Raw genomic sequence first — 18795 nt, forward strand, 5'->3', positions numbered from 1 at the left:
GAGAGAGACAGACAGACAGAGAGAGAGAAACATGATGTGAGAGAGACACATCGGTTGGTTGCCTCCCGCATGTGCCCCAGGGCGGGGGGCTGAGCCTGCAACCCAGGTCCTTGCCCTTTGCCTGAACCCAACCCAAGATCTGACGCTCTAACCACTGAGCCAACTGGCCAGGGCCAGTTTTGTAGTTTTGAATTTAAAATTTTAAACCTAATTTCTACTAGATTAAAAAATTAAGTACAGGTATACATAATGTTTCCATGATTATATATTTACAGTTTACTTTTCATAGCTCCTGTGTGTTAATGCATCAAGGTAACTACAGGAAAGGGAACTAAAGCTCACCCTTCCTGCTGGTTAGGATTGTGATCATGATTTTTAACAACTCTGGAAGCCCAGTGAATCACCGAATTAGCCTACAGGGAATTTCTTCGGTACAAATGTTTTTATTATTTAGGGAAATTTTTCTTCCGATGTTTTTTTACCCCCTAGACTTCATCTTTCTTACAACTAATAGTGTTACGTGCAGGAGCACAGGAAGGAAAGAGAGCTGAACAGTTTCTGAGCAAGATTGTTTGATATTGCAATCGTCGATGACAAACTAAAGCACCAAAGTGTAAGACATTTCGATTTCCAGCAACTCAAACGTGTTTAGATCGACAGTATTTGTATAATTTAAGGTTATCTGGAAATTCATTTAAGAGGTCGTCTGTTTTCACTTAAAAGAGTTTGCCAGCTAAAGAGCTTCAATTTAGAAGTCGCACTCGCCTGCAGTCGCCTGTCGCTTATTCTTTGATCCTGAGCACGACCTGTCAGATCACTGGAAAGATCGGTTTTCTTATTGACACATGCATAAATGAACTAAGTAGAAACGATCTCACTGTGTTTCTCCAACATCTTAAATACTGGTTGAAGAAACCAGGATTTATAACATATTGAGTCCAATTTCGCAGAAAAATCACTTCGGTTTCCCTTCCAAAATCCCCTCTGCCTGAAAGCCACTGACAATGGCTGTGAGGGCGTCCAGCAGATCGGACCGTCCGCACTTTCTGGATTTAGGATCCCAGGAGCTCAGGATCCCAGGAGCTCAGGGGTGGAGGAAACACCGGGCCGAGGGGCGGGGCCGGGGGCGGGGCCGGGGGCGGGGCCGGGGGCGGGGGCGGGGCGAGGGGGTCCGGGTCAGAGGACCGGAACTAGAATTACGTCATTTCCGCCTCCCCTGTTACGGGGGCCGAAGCCGAGCCCAGGCTGGCGGCGATTGGTAGGTGAAGGGAATGGCGGCCCCTCCCTCTCACTCCGCACCTCCTGCGCCCTGCGAGTCTGGTTCCCGCCTCCTCCGCCTCGGAGCCCTCAGGGCCCGGCGCCGTTGGGGTCCGCGCTCTATCCAGCCCTTTAAGGGCGCCTCGCTTCTGTGGCGCCCCTTCTGGGCCTGCAGCCCCCGGCTTAGCCTCGCCCGGGCTTAACCCCTCCCGGCCGCCTCTGCTCGCCCCGGGGAGCGGGCGGCGCTCGACCCGTGGAACGACTTTCCGTCTTTCCGTTTAGTTATTTAGAGGTGGGAAAGGGAAAGGCGTTTTTCAGGAGTAGGTTAGTAGTTGTTTTCCTCCGTCCGCCGTTGGAATAAACTAGGATCGCAGGAGAAAAGGGAAAGCGAAGCGACGAGACCGGTCAAGATCACGAAACACTTCTCTCTATTCCGTGAAACAGTAGGAGACACAAAAGGGGAAGTACAGGTTCTGATCCCAGTATATTAATACTGTTTTCCAGCTTTTAAAGTAAATGGGACTGAGCATCTAGAGATTTACCTCGTAGGCTTTTTCTTATGAAGCTCGATTAGGTCAGCGGAGCCATATGTTATAAAAGTTACTGATTTGGGATAGATAAAAATCTTTATCTCAGAATCTGCGGGTAAAATCTTTTATTATGTGAACAGTGGTTTGACGGTACTTTTTAGTATCTTCCGACTTAGGAAGGGTTCTCACATTGGTTAATTTATTTGGAGCCTGTAATAACCATATGCCGTCAGTATTGTTTTTTACCCGAGGCCGTCAGCTGTCCTTACCCCCCTTTTCATCCCTGGACCTTTTCCTCTTAAACGTACTCAAAAGACTTTTACCCTTCACTACTTTTTCCATCTCTCTCACATTGACTGTCGCCCTCACTACTGGATCATACCCAACAGCATCTTGTCATATGTTAATATCTCCCATCTTTATTTTTATTATTATTATTTTAATCCTCACCTGAGGATATTTTTTCCATTGCTTTTCAGAGAGAGGAGGAGAGTGGAAGGGGGAGAGAGAAACACCCATGAGAGAGACACATTGGTTGCCTCCCACACTGGCCCTGAGGGGCGGGGCTCGAACCTGCAACCCAGGCAGGTGCCCTAGGCCACAGTCAAACCTGGGACCCTTCAGTCTACAGGCCAGCGCTCTAACCACCTAGCTAAACTGACTGGGGCAATGTCTCCCATGTTAAAAAAATTATCCCTTGCATCCATTCCCACCATCTGGCAACCATCCTATATCTATGCTCCCTTGCAGCACAGCCAAAGAATTGTTACTATACTTAACTTTCTCAACTTGCCCACTTCCTCAACACACCCCAGGCTTTCTTCCTTGCCACTCTACTGAAACAATACTTATCAAGGTCAGAAGGAAGTTTATCTGGACAAATCTAATTTATTCTCAATTTAGTTGACCCTCCAGCACCATTTGACACAAAGCGTGGAATTTAATTATTCCTCAGTAATGTTAGTGACTCATTTCTGAATCAGATAATTTGAATACTGGAGGATATTTCATTAATATTTTGTGCTATTCATAATGTAATGGTGACATACAAGTTAGTGTGCGTTAACATTTTCACCACTACTTTCTTAAATCCAGACAACCAACAAAACAATAAATCAAGCCTTGATTTGTGGTGTTTGCCAATTCCTGTGATGTAAATATTCCCACCCTGGCCAATTTCAAGCTAGGATCATGGCCTCAGTCACTGGGAAGAGATGTGCTGTATGTAGTGCAGTTACAGTGTTTCCACCACGCAGATGCCAGTAGATAATATGCAGAGAGCAAGTAGTACTTAACTGTGGGTGCCTTTGCTATCCAGAGGACATTTGGCAATGTCTGGAGATAGATTTGGTTGGTTTTCACATCTGTGCTACTGGCATGTGGTGGGTAGAGGCCAGAGATTCTGCTAAACTCCCTACCATGCATAGGACAACCCCCACAGCAAAGAATCCAGCTCAAACTATCATTAGTGCTACTGTTGAGAAACCTTGCAATAAGCATAACCTCAAGAAAATAAGTAAAATACAGTGATGGGGAGGAAAAAATTTTACTCTCTTAGGTCCTGTGATTAGAGCCTGCAAATTAAACTGACCAAAGACAGATTAACGGGAGAAACGGTATAAAATTTTTATTTGATGTTAATATTTTAATTTTACATATACACAGAAAAGGAAGTGAAAACCCAAAGAGGCTGCTAGTACTGTATACCATTTAATCAAACGGAGGTAAGTTTGTGAAGTGACAAGACACAGGAAGAGAGGTTTGGGAGTAAACTAATGGAAGATAAGGGTTATGTGAGATTTGTTTGTGTGGACCCCGCGTAGTGCCAGGGATAATGGTGGTTCTCCTCCTCCCAGTATGGGAAAGGAAAGGGGGACACCTTCACAAAGGGAAGTTACCGCCTCCTCTTAGGCAGCTAGACACAGAATAGAGAGCTTTTCCTACATCTGCTGTTTCTCAGTTGTCTTCAGCTCAAAATAATCCTTATGCCAAAATGGCATCTTTTGGAGTGGAGTATATTGATCCCCTGTAATAGTAAAGTAGTAAGTGGTGAGTTTTGAGTATTTATTACCTTTATTTTAGGTAATTGTAAGTTTAATTTTTAATAATGACTGTGTTTAAAAACCAGCTCACAAAATTCCCGAAAATTTAAAATGTGGTTTTCCTGAGCCAGTACATGCCAGCTCCGTCTACCACCCAAACCATGCCAGTCAGTTTCCCGTATGATTAGAGCCTGACTGCTGCCTACTTTTTTGACTCCTCTGCCTCTTGTCTAAGCTCCAGTGACAGTTTTCGTTCTTTCAGCTACTTGCACACACTACGTGCCTTATCTCAAGGCTTTTTTATCTTTTGTTCCTGTGCCTGAAACTCCCTTCTGCCACTTTCCTGTCATTGCCTGTTTGCATCATGAAAGGTACTGACTCCTCGTTAGAGAGGGCTTCTCTGACTACTTGTGCTAAAATACTCCTGTCCTTTTTTATCTCACTGCTCTATCTTCTTCATTGTACATGCACTTCTTTTGTTTTTTTACCTCCATATTTTAAGTGACCTGTTACTCTACTTATTCTTGATTTCCTTTAGATGTAACTTCCTACAATATAAAAAGAGAATTTTGCTCTCACACCAAACCACCACAACACACATATATATGTAGACACACCCTCACCTTCCTAATTTTTTTTTTACCCTAACCTGAGGATATGTTTTTATTGATTTTTAAAGAGAAAGGGAGGAGAGAGGGAGAGAAACACCGATGTGAGAAACATCAATCCATTCCCTCCCATACACACCCTCTGCTGGGCATCAAACCCACAACCTAGGTGTGTGCCCTGACCAGGAATCAAACCCACAACCTTTTGGTGTATGCTCCAAGCAAATGAACCACCCAGCCAGGGCCCCTCATCTTCCAAATTTAAGAAAAAAACCCTGCCACATAACACTAAATAGGTTCCGAAATTTTAACTCCTTACGGTGTAAGGTTGAATTATTCCAAAATAATAAATATCCAGGGTAAGCCTGCTTTAGAGATGGGAGCCAGTCACCAATCATGTTATATCCAAATTCACATTGTCCTTATCATAGGGTATATATTTATGGTGCATGACTCTCATTGTGACATATAGTTTGGTATTCATGGCTGATCCATATTAATAGTTTGGCCTTTTTGTTTTCTTTTGCCCCCTTTCAGAGTGATACTTAAACACAAGTCAGATATTACTCATCTGGTCTAACAGTTACTCAAGTAGCTTCCCATCACACTAAAAATAAACTTCTAACTTTCTGCAGTGGAAGGCACTATGTAATCTGTTATCCCGCTATCTCTGCTTTTATCTCTTACCATTCTTCTCTCTAGTAGTCTCCAGTTACACTGGCCTTCTTCCTGTTCCAGCTTCCTATTTCATTGCCTTCACACTTGCTATTCTATCTGCCTAGAAAGCTCTTTGGAAATGTAAAAGGTTCATTCTATTCACATTTCTTAAACAACATTAATTCATTCATTAATATAACATGCAGAATTTTTAGCCTCCTTCGTCACTTACTGTATTATTCCCCCAATATTTATTTTAAATGCTTTTTAATTGCTGTGTGATATTAATGAAATGTTAAAATTTCTGATTCTGATCCCCATCACCCATCATACTAAACCCAGTCCAAACAAGAAGACAAACAACAGTAAGAACAAGATCCTTAAGCAAGATTAAGATCCTTCCAAGTGGTGTCTGATATACATATATACAGGGGTATCAGGTATTAGTGTACAGATTCCAGTTTCTAGAAGGTTAAGCAGATGCTATTGACATTACAGGAAACCAGCTGAATGTAATTCCTGGGCCTAACCCCAAGATTACACTTTAGAGCAGTTTTCAGTGGTGAAGAGCCTTTTAAAAATTTATTCCCAATGTGTTACAGACCATTTGTAAAATAAAAATGAATTACTAGAGAAAGAAAATAAAGATATGCAAACTATAAGCCCACTGATCTTGTGTTTGTGTAACAATGTCAAATTGCTGTAAAAGTTTCTCACTACTGTCAGTTTATTTATTTATCTCATCAGGAAACATGTAGTTCAGAGACTGGCGTAAATCCATGGACCACACCCAAAGTAGCACAGTTTTAGAGATCCACCTGCAAGTGACCCACCCCAACCCTGTATGCCCCCTGTTCCTCCCCACTTAACTTTTCAGGTCAAGCCTACCATGAATTGTTCTCTTGCTGGTGACAACCAAATTTTTAAAAATTCTTATTATTCAAGTAGTCCATGTTTATTAGAGAAGTAATAAAAATTAAACATTTTAAATTCCTCCTTAATTCTACCACCATTGTTAACATTGATACTCGTACATACATAGTTATACACACACACATATTTGAATAGGGGAGGGAGAAGCTAACAAATATTTTATTACAGATAGCTCTTTAACAAACTGCTCTTTAAAAAGTGTACATTATGACATGAAGCATTTTCCATGTCAATGTGTGCATTTACAGCATCACTTTTAATATTCTTATAGGATTCTGTTGTATTAACGCATCATTTATTTAACCAATTTCCTATTCAATCAGCCAGCAAGTATTTATTCGTAACCTGCTCTTTGCTATGAATGGAGGGTATAGCAATAAGCAAGAAAAGAGTCTGCCTTAAGGGAACTTACATTGTAGCGGGATGAGCTAGATAGTAAACATGTGCAACAAATACACAGAAAAAGGATACTGGTTTGTCAGCATCTAACAACCTTTAGCCTTCATCATATGAGAAGCAGGAAGCAGGTGTGTGCAGGAACCCTGAGTGAAATTGTTAAGTCATACTGCCCAATAAAACTGGTTGAGACATATTTACACAATTAAAAGGGATTTTTAAAACTCAGTTTTAAATTTTTACCTACAACATTGAGGATGTAGTTGGGGAAAATTAAGCAATCTGCATGAATTAGCACCGATGCTATCTTGTGCTACCTCACACACGTACACTGCTTTATACCTTAAGCATGTAACAGGAATGAAACTCATAATTTAATCGTTACAAAGGGTATTAAAAGATCCACCATAGTCCTAATGTTCCATTTATGTTTAGTTTTCCACTTTTGTAAAATCTAGAAATTAAATGCTCTCATAGGATGTTTATAGTGTAAATTAACATTTTTGAGGACAGGGGTTGGCTGTGTCAAAATTTTAATGTGCATACTCTATTTTTTATGAAGTTATATATATATATGAACTACATGCATATTGTGAAAACAAAATTACACAATATAAAAGGGTATATTGGAATAAAATCTCCTATTCATTCCTAAAACCAACCCCCTCAGTCCTCCTGTTCCCTCCCCATAGACAATCACTATTAGCAGTTTCTGGCATCCCCTTCCAGAAACAGTCAATGCAAAATATGTATATACCATAGCAATTCCACTTCTAAAAATCTAACAAAAATAATTGCACATGTACGCAAATAAATGTATAAGGATATTCATTTTGTAATTGTGACAGCAAAATATAGAAACAATATGTCCAATAATAAAGAATTAATAAATTATGACATGTCCATACTTATGAATACTGTGCAACTATAAAAAAGGGGAAGATCTCTATGTATTAACTTGGAAAAGTCTCCAACACATACTGTTAGTTAAATAAAGCAGAAAATATGTATAGTTTTAAGACATTAATGCAAACAAATAGTTCTGTATGATGTATATATGTGTATATGTAATATATATAACCATGTGCATGTATACATATTTATATATATGAAAAGATCTGGAAGAATCACACATCTATTAACAGAGAGAAAGATAACCTTTCAAAGAAAGAACTGGGCTAAAAGAAATGGGATTTTTTTACTCTACAGTTTTATATTGTTTGAAATTTTTAAATACAAGAATGTATTTATGTACTACTTACGTAATAATTTTTAAAGTAAATCTCAGCAGTAATATGAATAATTTTGGATTTTAAACAGTAATGAGATGTTAAATAGGGAATGATATTTACATATTTTTTTAATGCTTAAATATTACCCTGATTCTCTGGTTAATTGTGAATACCAAATACTTGTATTTTGTATGTTGACCAGTGAAAAAGAACATGGACCAGAAAATATAAGAGGAATGAATCTATATCCCAAAGGCCACATTACAAACCAACGGAGCAAAAAAATGACAAGATTTGATTAATCAAAAAGTGAATAATAAAATTAGAGCTTTATCACAAAGAGTAATGAATCAAGGTAGCCACCATGTTTCAAAATTTAGTATAATTATTTTTCTATTTTTTCCTCACATTTTAAAAAATTTGATTTTTTCCCCTTTCATTCTTACCCAAAGATAGGTTCATTGATTTTAGGGAGAGAGGGAAGGAGGGAGGGAGGGAGGGAGGGAGGAGGGAGGGATATCGATCAGTTGCCTCTTGTGCTTGCACTGACCAGGGATCCAACCTGCAACCTAGGTATGTGCCCTGACTGGGAATTGAGCCCGAAACCTTTTGGTGTGCTGGACAGCACTCCAACCAACTAAGCCACCTGTCCAGGGTATTTCCGCACATTTTAAAATTAAAATTTTGATATTATTTTTAAAGTTATGATAAGTCTAAGATGGCAAAGTTACCTTCTGTATTTATCTCTTTTAATGATAGAAACAGTGACACTTCCTCAAAAATTATTAAAACTGATTATCACACTATTCACAAAGAAAACTTTTTTTTCCTGAAACCTCTTTAAATACACAAACTACATTTTGTTCCTTCTCCACCTGCTGGCTAGAAAGAGTATATCTCAAAATAGCATTTCACAAATAACAGTTCAGAATTTTAAACTTTTAAGCAAAATTTACTCACTTAGTTTGGACTATGATAAAGTATCTCAGAATCACATTGCTACTGTAATTTTAATGCGTGACATCATTTATACATTATTTTCTTAATTCACACAACTTTCTATTTAATTTTCATTGACTTCTAGTGACAATTTCATAATGGAGTATATAAAGTAATTTTAAAAATAGCCATTTTGCTTATTTTCTTTTAGGACTTTAAATGTCTTGGGTACCAGAAGTGGAATTTGTAAGGAGGGATAAAGCTGCCAGAGTCATTCAGAATGCCTGGAAAAGTTTTCTCGTGAGTTGTTTTTTGTTTGTTTTGCAGCTTTATTGAGATATAATTTAGATATCAAAAGGTTCACCTGTTTAAAATGTACATTTCAGTAGTTTTTAGTATATTTACAGAGTTGTATACCACCTTTTGCTTTAAAAGCAGACTTTTTTTAAAGTTTCAAAGTTAACATTAATATGTCATTCGCCTCAAACATTTACGGAGTTCCTGATTGGGCCAGGCACTTCGATAATAGCTACTATCAATGAAAATATTACTAATCAGCTCATTTGGCTTTCACCTGTAAAAACTTTATTTCTTGACTTTGGAATCAGGTTTGTGAACAGTTGTTAGGGATACATTCACTTATTAAATGTTGAGTACCTACTAATGCACCATATCGTGGTTAATGTAGTAGTTCCTTATCATGCTCTAATATGGGTAGAGCTGGTCTTCTTATCCAATAAGGAATATTCCAAGTTGATTTACCTGCTTAGGCGAGAGCCAAGAGCTAAAACAACTTCACTCTTTTCTCTCTGATAGCAGCAGCACTCTGTCTGCTGGATGATTCTGTGTGAAGTGGTGTAGCTCTCTTTCTAGCACAAAAGACACCTTTGTATCAGTTAATCAAGCCTTGCAAAGTAGCTTCCATTATTTCTCTACTGCTTCTATCAAAGCCATAAGACCTATTCTGGGAGTAACTATTGATTTTCAACACTAAAATACATTTTTCTTAAAAATCTATTCTTTTGATGATTTCTGTCAGCATACTTATCTAAGCTTAAGCTTTTTTGTCATTTATAACTTCTTTTCTCTTATATCCAAATCCAAAGAACCACACGCCATTAAATCTGACTATATTCCTGGCACTGTGCTAGCATTTTACAATACATCCTTGCCCTTAAGGAGCTTCAGTAGAGAAGACATGTATATAAACAAACAAGTCGTGTGTGTGTGTTTGTGTATGGTAGACTGAGCACACATTTTCACTTTCTGTTACTCCAAAACCCCACTGAAATAACAATATACAGAAACTTAACCTATAACACAGAGAAGGGAGTTCATGAGCAAATAAGAAATTTTATTTCATTTATGGAAAACCAGAATAGATGGTGGCATCCTGTTGGACAAAACTGTGTAGAAGACTTGCCTAGATACACTTCAGAGGGGCCCCAGTGAGACAGCTGGTTTGCCATTGGAACACTAGAAAGGATATCAATTAGGAGTTAGCAGTTTTTAAAAGGCCTGGAAGAGAATGACTGTAGACAAGGGGGCAGCTGTACCAGTTGTCTCCACAGTCACTTTAAGACCCATAGCTGCAGGTAGATGGATATTTACAATTAGTCAAAAATCTGCTGGTAGGTCGATATTTACCATTGGGAGAAAAAGTGAACTATCTGGGAAAGCTAGTTCTAGCATGGACTTGGCACTCCACATCTAAACCCTCTTAATTTTAGTATTTGACAGTCACCCTGCTTAATTACTGGTTACCTGACCGTCCCTGCTATAAGAAAGCCTATTGATTAACTTATTCCACCCACATCACAAAGTTCCCATGCCACGTTCCCACTCATGAGTGTGAACAGTGAGAAAATAGGTGACTACACAAAAGCACAGGATACTTGCTCCCTGGAGAAACTGATACAGACTTTGATTCCTAACTACAGTCTTGCACCACATAGGTTACCAGCAGCCTACATATATGACGGTGGTGTACCATATCACCTCGGTGTACAGCACACTGTGCATCTAGGTTTGCGTACACTCTATGATGTTTGCACAACAATGAAATTGCCTAACAATGCATTTTTCAGAGTGTATTGCCATTGTTAAGTGGCACATGACTGAATTAATGGACAACCTAGAATCACTTGACATTTAAGAAAAACCAATGATATAAAAACAAAAAGAAACAGAAAGAAAAATAACAGAACCTGAAGGATTACCATAAAAATGGTGGTAATTAATTCAGATTAGATCTGTATAATGAATGGCTCCAAGAGGGATGCATCTGGAGATAAAATGATACCTCATACAATAGAAAGTTGGACTTAAAAAGTGGTTAGAAACTCATGGTTCAAGTATAATGCAAATTAAAAGTTTTAATATATAAAGAGAATGCATTTGATCTTGATTCTAGATACATTCTACTTCAGATAGCCCATAGGGGACTTATAAATAAGGATGCATAGTGCACTGGCTGGTGTTTCTCAGTGGTTAGCGCATCAGCCTGCAGGGTTGCAGGTTCAATCCTTGGCCCCAATTGGGGAACGTGCAGGAGGCGAAAATAAATAAGGATGCATAGTTTTAGCATATTATGTGGCCTTATAGTGAATAATTTGCATAGTGATAGTAATATAAATGTAGATTTTTCTATAATTTTAAATATTTTTATCAAAGTAATATGTGTATTTCTTTAACATAAGTAAAATAATGTAGACTGTATACTAAAAAGCAAGTCTTTTTTGCCACCCCACTCTTCCACCTTCAAACCCTAAAAGCAACCACCTAGACTGTTTGGATCTTCTAGTAGTTGCTTCCATGCTTTTAAATAATATGCTTAGCCCTGCCAGGCGTGGCTCAGCGGTTGAGTGTTAACCTAGGATCCAGGCGATCCGGGTTCAATTCCCGGTCAGGGCACACGCCCGGGTTGCGGGCTCAATCAATGACTCTCTCATCATTGATGTTTCTATCTCTCTCTCTCCCCCTCCTTTCCTCTCTCCGAAATCAATAAAGATATATTAAAATAATAATATGCTTATATAATTATTTTTTATGTATCAACTTTAGGTTTGATTTGAAAAGATAATTTATCTTATCTTTTACAACCCTGCTTATCTCCCCTCCCTGTATCATAAATTATTATTTTTCCATTCCTCTATTTGTTACCTTATTGCTTTAAAGAACATTTAAACCTTTATTTCTTGTTCCCTCATGCCAACATAGCATTACTTGACACCTTATATATGATGAAGGTATAAATAGCCCTACCCTTTTCTTCACATATCCTCCTAATATCCTAACCCCCACGCTCTATCACCTCTACTACTATATTGTCAATATTCACTTGGAACAATTTTTCATATACCCTTCCTACAGGTCCTTTATTGAATATATGTATTGCAAATATATGACACTGCCAAAAGAAGCTAATAAAGCTTCAATAACTGACCCTAAAGAAGTGGAGATCTCTGAACTGCCTGACAAAGAATTCAGAATAATCCTCCTAAAGAAGTTCATTGAATTACAAGATCATATAGACTAAACTATCGGTGTGTACCTTGGTAGAAGCATTTCTCCCATGGTGCTAAGACTTTATACCCACAGAGCCCAGATGTACAAGGGGAGGAAGCAACATTTTCACTAGTGGATCATTAGTGGTAACATTGAGAGGGAGCCACTTTCATTTCTATCCCTTGATTCTCAGACTCATAAGTGCTGGCTGTGCGGGAAATAACATCATATGCTGTTTATTGTTCAGATCATATACCATGACATGGAGGACATCACCCTAAACCGAAAAGTGTTACCACTGGAACTCTTAACAGTAACTGAGATTCTAAAATTCCATTCCACCATTCTTTCAGGTCAGTTGGTTTAGGGCAGCGCTTTTCAAACCTTTTCATCTTATGGCACACTAATCACCAAAATTCTGCAGCACACCAAAAATATATTTCTTGCCAAACTGACAAAAAATAGCTGTACTTTTGATTCATTCACGCTGGATAGCTATTGTGCTGGCTGTTGTCATTTTTTAAATTTGATAATCTAGGGGAAAAGAGGTCAGGGACGCTGACTGAATAGTCAGGTATTGCATGTTTTAAAAATGCTTGTGACACATCAGTGCATAGTGGCATACTGGTTGAAAATCGCTGGTTTAGGCTAGTGGGGAACAAGGTAATATCAGTGAATTTCATGAGCATGGGCTCATCGATGTACTTCATTTGCTGGAAAGAAGTAATGCTATGTGCAACATTATGACAGGGAATAAAGCATTTTGAAAATATACAGGTGGTGGTTTTTGTATGCACACAGAAGGGTAAAGTAGCACTTCCAGTGAGAATAAAGTATTACCCCTCCACAATGGAAATGTTCAGCTAATCAGTGTGCCACGAGGAAGCCGGCCAATTACCCCAAGAAACAATGCCATATAGGGGCTCACTGTTGGTCTCTGTTTTGGCAAAGTGGGCACTCAGCAGTGGCAGTGGCCAGATCTGGTCAGTAATAATCCATGTTGCTGAGCCCATAAATAACCTGCAGTTTTGCTGCATGGCACTTTGTTCATGAGGTCCTTGGCAAGGAGAGCAGTGGCTCGCGAAAAAGGCTGGATGACTCCAAAGAACTAGTCACTTTGCCTACATGATTATTAAGATTCTTCTTTGCTGAAATTGCTCTTTGGTGAGCATCTACATGGTCACAAATATCTTGACACTTGGTGTACATTTGAGGGTGGGTGACTTGACCTCTACTCCAGATCTTCTTGTCACCAATTTTCTAACCATATTCTTTCCAAATTCCTGACCATCCACTTAAACCATCAGTCACTGCCTATCTGTAGATCCGTACCTCTGGTCATCTTTCCTTCCAGGTACAATATACAACCATGTATACTGCTTGAGGTTCTGTACCCTGGAAGGATTTATCTTCATCGCTGTCCTTCAGGGTGACCCTGAGTAAGGCCAAAATATATATGGAATTTCCTGTAGGTTACACTTTGAACTTCACCTCTTGAGGGCTGCTAGGTCTTGACTTTGACCAGTAGAATGCAGAATAACGGATGCTGTATGACTTACAAGACAAGGCCTTAAGAAGCCTTGCAACTTCTACTTTCTCTCTCTTTGGTACTTTGAAACCTCCATGCTGTGAAGAAACTCAAACTGAAAGTCTGTGCGGAGAGAGAGTCCCAGCCATCCCAGATGTTCCAGCATTCCAAGCTGAAGACCCAGATATGTATGTGAGGCCATAAATCACCCAGCTCCAGCTGATCTGGCAGCTGACTACAGCCACATACGTGAGTCCAAGCAAGACCAGCAGAAGTTCCCTGTCAACCCATAGAAAGTAGTTGTTGCTTTAAGTCACTAAGTTTTGGGGTGGTTTGATACAGTAATCTACATATTTAGAAGATACTATCCAGATTTTAAACTCGTAATTTTTTGATACTCAATTTGGGGTTTTACTTAGGGGAAATTATATCTTCCTTGCAGAAGGAATATATCTGTTGATGGTGGCTGTGTCATATTCCACAGGCAGTCGCAGTAGGGCTTCAGATGGTCGTACTGGTGCTATGGGTTACTTCAATTTGAGTTTATTTGATGACTTCACATATGGAAACTAAGGGGGGGGGGTGGAGTTTACCAAGAGTTATTAAGGGGTTTTTGATGGGCTAGGGTGTGAGGAGAGTGCTACCAAAGAAATAGTTTTCCAAGATTGAAGAATTTTTAGGAGTCGTTTAACTAAATTTGTGCTAATATGAAAAATAGATAGGGCCCGGCCAGGCGTGGCTCGGTGGTTGAGCATCGACCTAGGATCTAGGCAGTCGGGGCTCGATTCCCGGTCAGGGCACATGCCCGGGTTGCGGGCTCAATCAGTGACTCTTTCATCATTGATGTTTCTATCTCTCTCTCTCTCCCTCTCCTTTCCTCTCTCTGAAATCAATAAAGATATATATAAAAAAAAATAGATAGGGTTTATAAATCAGTGGAATTACAGGAACGAAGAGGATTCTGTAATGATAATAATAGATCATATTTATTGAATACGTTCTTGTGCCAAAAGTTGTTCTAAGTGCTTTACAAATATTAACGCATTCATTTTTCACCATACCTGTATGAGATAGCTACTATCATTCCTATATTTTTTTATTTTTTTATTTTTTAAATATATCTTTATTGATTTCAGAGAGAGGAAAGGAGGGGGAGAGAGAGAGGCAGAAACATCAACGACAAGAGAGTCATTGATCAAGCCCACAACCGGGCATGTGCCCTGACCGGGAATCAAACCCCGATCGCCTGGATCCCAGGTCGACGCTCAACCGTTGAGCCACGCCCGGCCGGGCTCATTCCTATATTTTAGATAAGAAGCTGAGGTTAAGCGACTTGCCCAGGGTCACGCAGCTAGCAAGTACTAACAGTTGACCCCATACAACATTATGCCAGAGTTAGTGTTCTTAATCACTAGGCTGTATTTTGTCTTTATCCTAGATTACTCTGTAGTATACAGAAGTGACCCAACCAGAGTTCTGGATATTCTATTTATAGCTGCTAGTGATAGAATTACAAACTTAAGGGTAAAACTCGTTAGAGTAATACCAACATTGCCTGGCTTGTCAATGGAAACCCTGTGTGGACAGTATATCTAAAATCTAGTTTACATATATAAAATCTATTTTTACAGTTTTTACTCATTTTTCACCCAGTTTTGACCATAAAATGTTATGTGTTTTGAACCTTTAGAATGTCACTGTATTCCAACACTTTAAAAGTCTGATTAATATAAGAAGACAAGGGGAACCACGTCAGATAGTAAGGTATTTTAATCCTAAAGAGGTAAGGACATTATTTATTGATAAAGCATCTTTTCCCCCCTTAAAATTGTGTGACTACTTTATAAACTCAACGTGATTATATTTGTTCCTTTTACAAACTTTTTTATTGAAGTATTATACACATATAAAAATTTATTTTACATAAATGTATAGCTCAGTGAGACATTACAAGCAAACCCCTGTGTAACCATCACCCAGATCAGTGTTTCCATACTTCAAACCACTGCCTCGGGTGTTGTGCAAATCACTGCCAACACATTCCTGATTTCAAAGGGAAAGGGCTCAGTAGTACATTATTATATAAGAGGTGTGCTTTAGGAATTTTTTTTTATAGAAAACTTTTATCTGATTAAAAAAGTTTCCTTCTATTCTTACTGAGCTAAAAGAGGTTTTTGTCCATTCCAAGAATGAACATTAAACTTTATGAAATATTTTTGTGCTTTAATTGAGATATTTTTCTTTTATTTGAATATTAATCTTACTTAGCATTCCTGGGATACACACGTCTTTTTTTTTTTTTCCAATTACAGTGTACATTCAGTATTATTCTGTATTAGTTTCAGATGTACAGCATAGTGGTTAGACAATCATGTACTTCACAGATTAGTCACCCTGATATTTCAAGTACTGACCTGGTCCCATACATAATTATTATATTATTGACTATATTCCCTATGCTGTAATTTACATCTCTGTGACTATTCTGTAACTACCAATTTGTACTTTTTAATCCCTCACCTTTTTACCCACTGGTCATGATGTCTTATCCTTTTCATTTATTTTATTTTACTTTTTATCAAATTTATTGGGGTGACATTGGTTTGCAAAGCCATACAGGTTTCAAGTGTACAACTCAATAAAACATCATCTGCACACTGCATCGTGCACCCCAAGCAAAGTCTCTTTCTGTCTCCATTTATCCCCTACTTTTTCCACCTTCACCTATCCCCAGCCCCCTTTCCCTCTGGCTATCACCACGCTGGTGTTTGTGTCTGTGTGTTATGTATATGTGTTTTTGTGGTTAATCTCTTCACCTTTCACCCAGTCCCCCAACCCTCTCCCCTCTGACATCTGTCAGCCTGTTCCATGTATCCATGCCTCTGTTTCTATTTTGTTCATTAGATTCCACATGTAAGTAAAAATATATGGCATTTATACTTTTTAAATATTACTAAATTTAGTTTGCTAATATTTTGCTCAAATTTTTGCACCTATATTTTATGCAGAACATGTAATTTACTTTCTCACCTTGTCTCTGTCAAATTTTGGTATCAAATGTAGCTGACATCTTAAAATAAGTTGGGAAATGTTCCTTCTCTGTTTACTTTCTTGATTTTTATTTTTAGACATTGAATGTTATTTCTTCCTTAAATGTTTGGAAGGCTTTACCAGTGAAGCCATCTGTGCCAGAAGTTTTCTTTGTGGGAAGATTTTAAATTACAAATTTAATTTATAGTTATAGATCTATTCATATTTTGTATTTATTCTGATGGTTTTGATAAGTTGTATTTTTTTTATAAGAAGTTGTTTGTCTTATCTAAGCTTTCAAATTTATTTGCAAATTTATGTTCATAATATCCCCTTAAAATCTTTCTAATGTCCTAGAATCTATAGTCATTTCTCTTTATTTCATTCTTGATACTGGTTATTTGTCTTCTCTTAATTATTTATTCTTTTAATTGAAATGTATTTGATATATAACATTGTATAAATTTAAGGTGTTCAACATTTAATAATTGTAATACAATTGCCATTGTAGTGATAATTAGCGCCTCTATCATGTTACATAATTAACCTTTCTCTTCAGTGGCTGTCGTAACTGAGTTCTAGTCTCTCAGCAAGTTTGATTACTATAATACAATATTGTTTTCTATATTCACTGTACTGTGCATTAGCTCTCCAGGGCTGATTTACTTCTCATGGCAAGTTTGTACCCTAAACAAAATCTTTCTTACTGCCCCCCATCCCCCATCTCCTGGTAACCACATTTTACTCCCTGTTTTTACAAGTTTGGCTTTTATAGATTCAACATATAAGTGATATCATATAGTACTTGTCTTTCTCTGTCTGAGTTCTCACTTAGCATAATATGTTCAAGGTCCATACGTGTTGCTACAAATGGCAGGATGTTTTTCTTTCCCATAGTTGAATAATACTGCATTATAAATATATGAATAAAGAAAATGCAGAGTGTGTGTGTGTGTGTGTGTGTGTGTGTGTGTGTGTGTGTGTGACACATATTACCATATTACATCTTCTTTATGCATTCATCCCTTGGTAGGTACTTACGTTGTTGTCTTTTTTTATTGAATTTATTGAGGTGACATTGGTTAATAAAATCATATAGGTGTCAGGTGTACAATTCTGTAATACATCATCTGTATATTTTATTGTGTGTTCACCACCCCAATCAAGTCTCCTTCCATCACCATTTATCCCCCCATGCCTTCTTCTACCTCCCCCCACTCCACTTTAGGTTGTTTCATATCATGGTTTATGAATAATGCTTCAGTAAACATAGAAATGCATATATGTCCCATTCTTAACCAGTCTCATCAGGGTTTCTCACTTTTATTAGTCTTTTCAAGAACCAACTTTCAGTGTTCTTCCTTTCTATTGTTCATTTATTTTCTACTTCATCATTTTCTACTGTATAGTATTTCTCTCTTTATAGTTTCTTTGAGTTATATTTGCTGTTATTTTTAAGCTTTTTAAAATGAATGCTGAATTTATTGATTTTTAGTCTTTCCTGATATATACATTTAAGGCTATAAATTTTTATTTATGTATGGTTTTAGCAGCAGTGTACAAGTTTTGATATGTCAAATATTTTCATTATCAAACTCACTTCAAAATATTTTTAAATTTCTGCTTTGATTTCTTCTGGTTTTTTGGAATTGTACTTTGCTACATTTCCAAACACTCGGGAATCATCATCTTTTCCGTATTGATCTTTATCTTAATTGCTCTGTAATTTCAATCCCCTGTTAATCTTCATTTTTATACTTTTGTTGTTATTGTTAATCCTTACCAGAGGATATTTTTTCCATTGATTTTTAAAGACAGTGAGGGGGGGGAGGAGAGAGAAACATTGATATGAGAGAGAAACATCAATTGGTTCTCGCCCACATGCGCCTTGACTGGGCAGAGATGGAACCTGCAACCCAGATACATGCCCTTGACCAGGAATTGAACCCAAGACCATTTAGTCCTTGGGCAGACGCTCTTAACCACTGAGCCACACTGGCCAGGGCTCATTTTTATACATTTTTATTTATTCTTGAAAAGAATATGTATTCTGCAGTTGTTGAGCATAGTGTTGTACAGATGTTAGCTAGTTCAAACTTGTCAATTATGTTGATCAAATCATCTATATCCTTACTG

The 18795-nt window shown here is 38.0% G+C and overlaps 1 protein-coding gene across 1 annotated transcript in view; it reads left to right on the plus strand.

Moving 5' to 3' along the window:
• Positions 1–7192: 7192 nt before the first annotated feature.
• The window catches only part of C11H11orf65 (chromosome 11 C11orf65 homolog), a 31081-nt gene continuing 19478 nt past the window's right edge, over positions 7193–18795 (plus strand). The window contains exons 1-3 of the mRNA XM_016218215.2: positions 7193–8010; positions 8806–8894; positions 15320–15412. Of these exons, the coding sequence (XP_016073701.2) occupies positions 8814–8894; positions 15320–15412 (174 nt within the window). The 5' untranslated portion in view covers positions 7193–8010; positions 8806–8813. The remainder of the gene's footprint in view (positions 8011–8805; positions 8895–15319; positions 15413–18795) is intronic.

This window comes from Miniopterus natalensis, chromosome 11 (genome assembly GCF_054644295.1).
Source record: "Miniopterus natalensis isolate mMinNat1 chromosome 11, mMinNat1.hap1, whole genome shotgun sequence".
Taxonomy (NCBI): Eukaryota; Metazoa; Chordata; class Mammalia; order Chiroptera; family Miniopteridae; genus Miniopterus; species Miniopterus natalensis.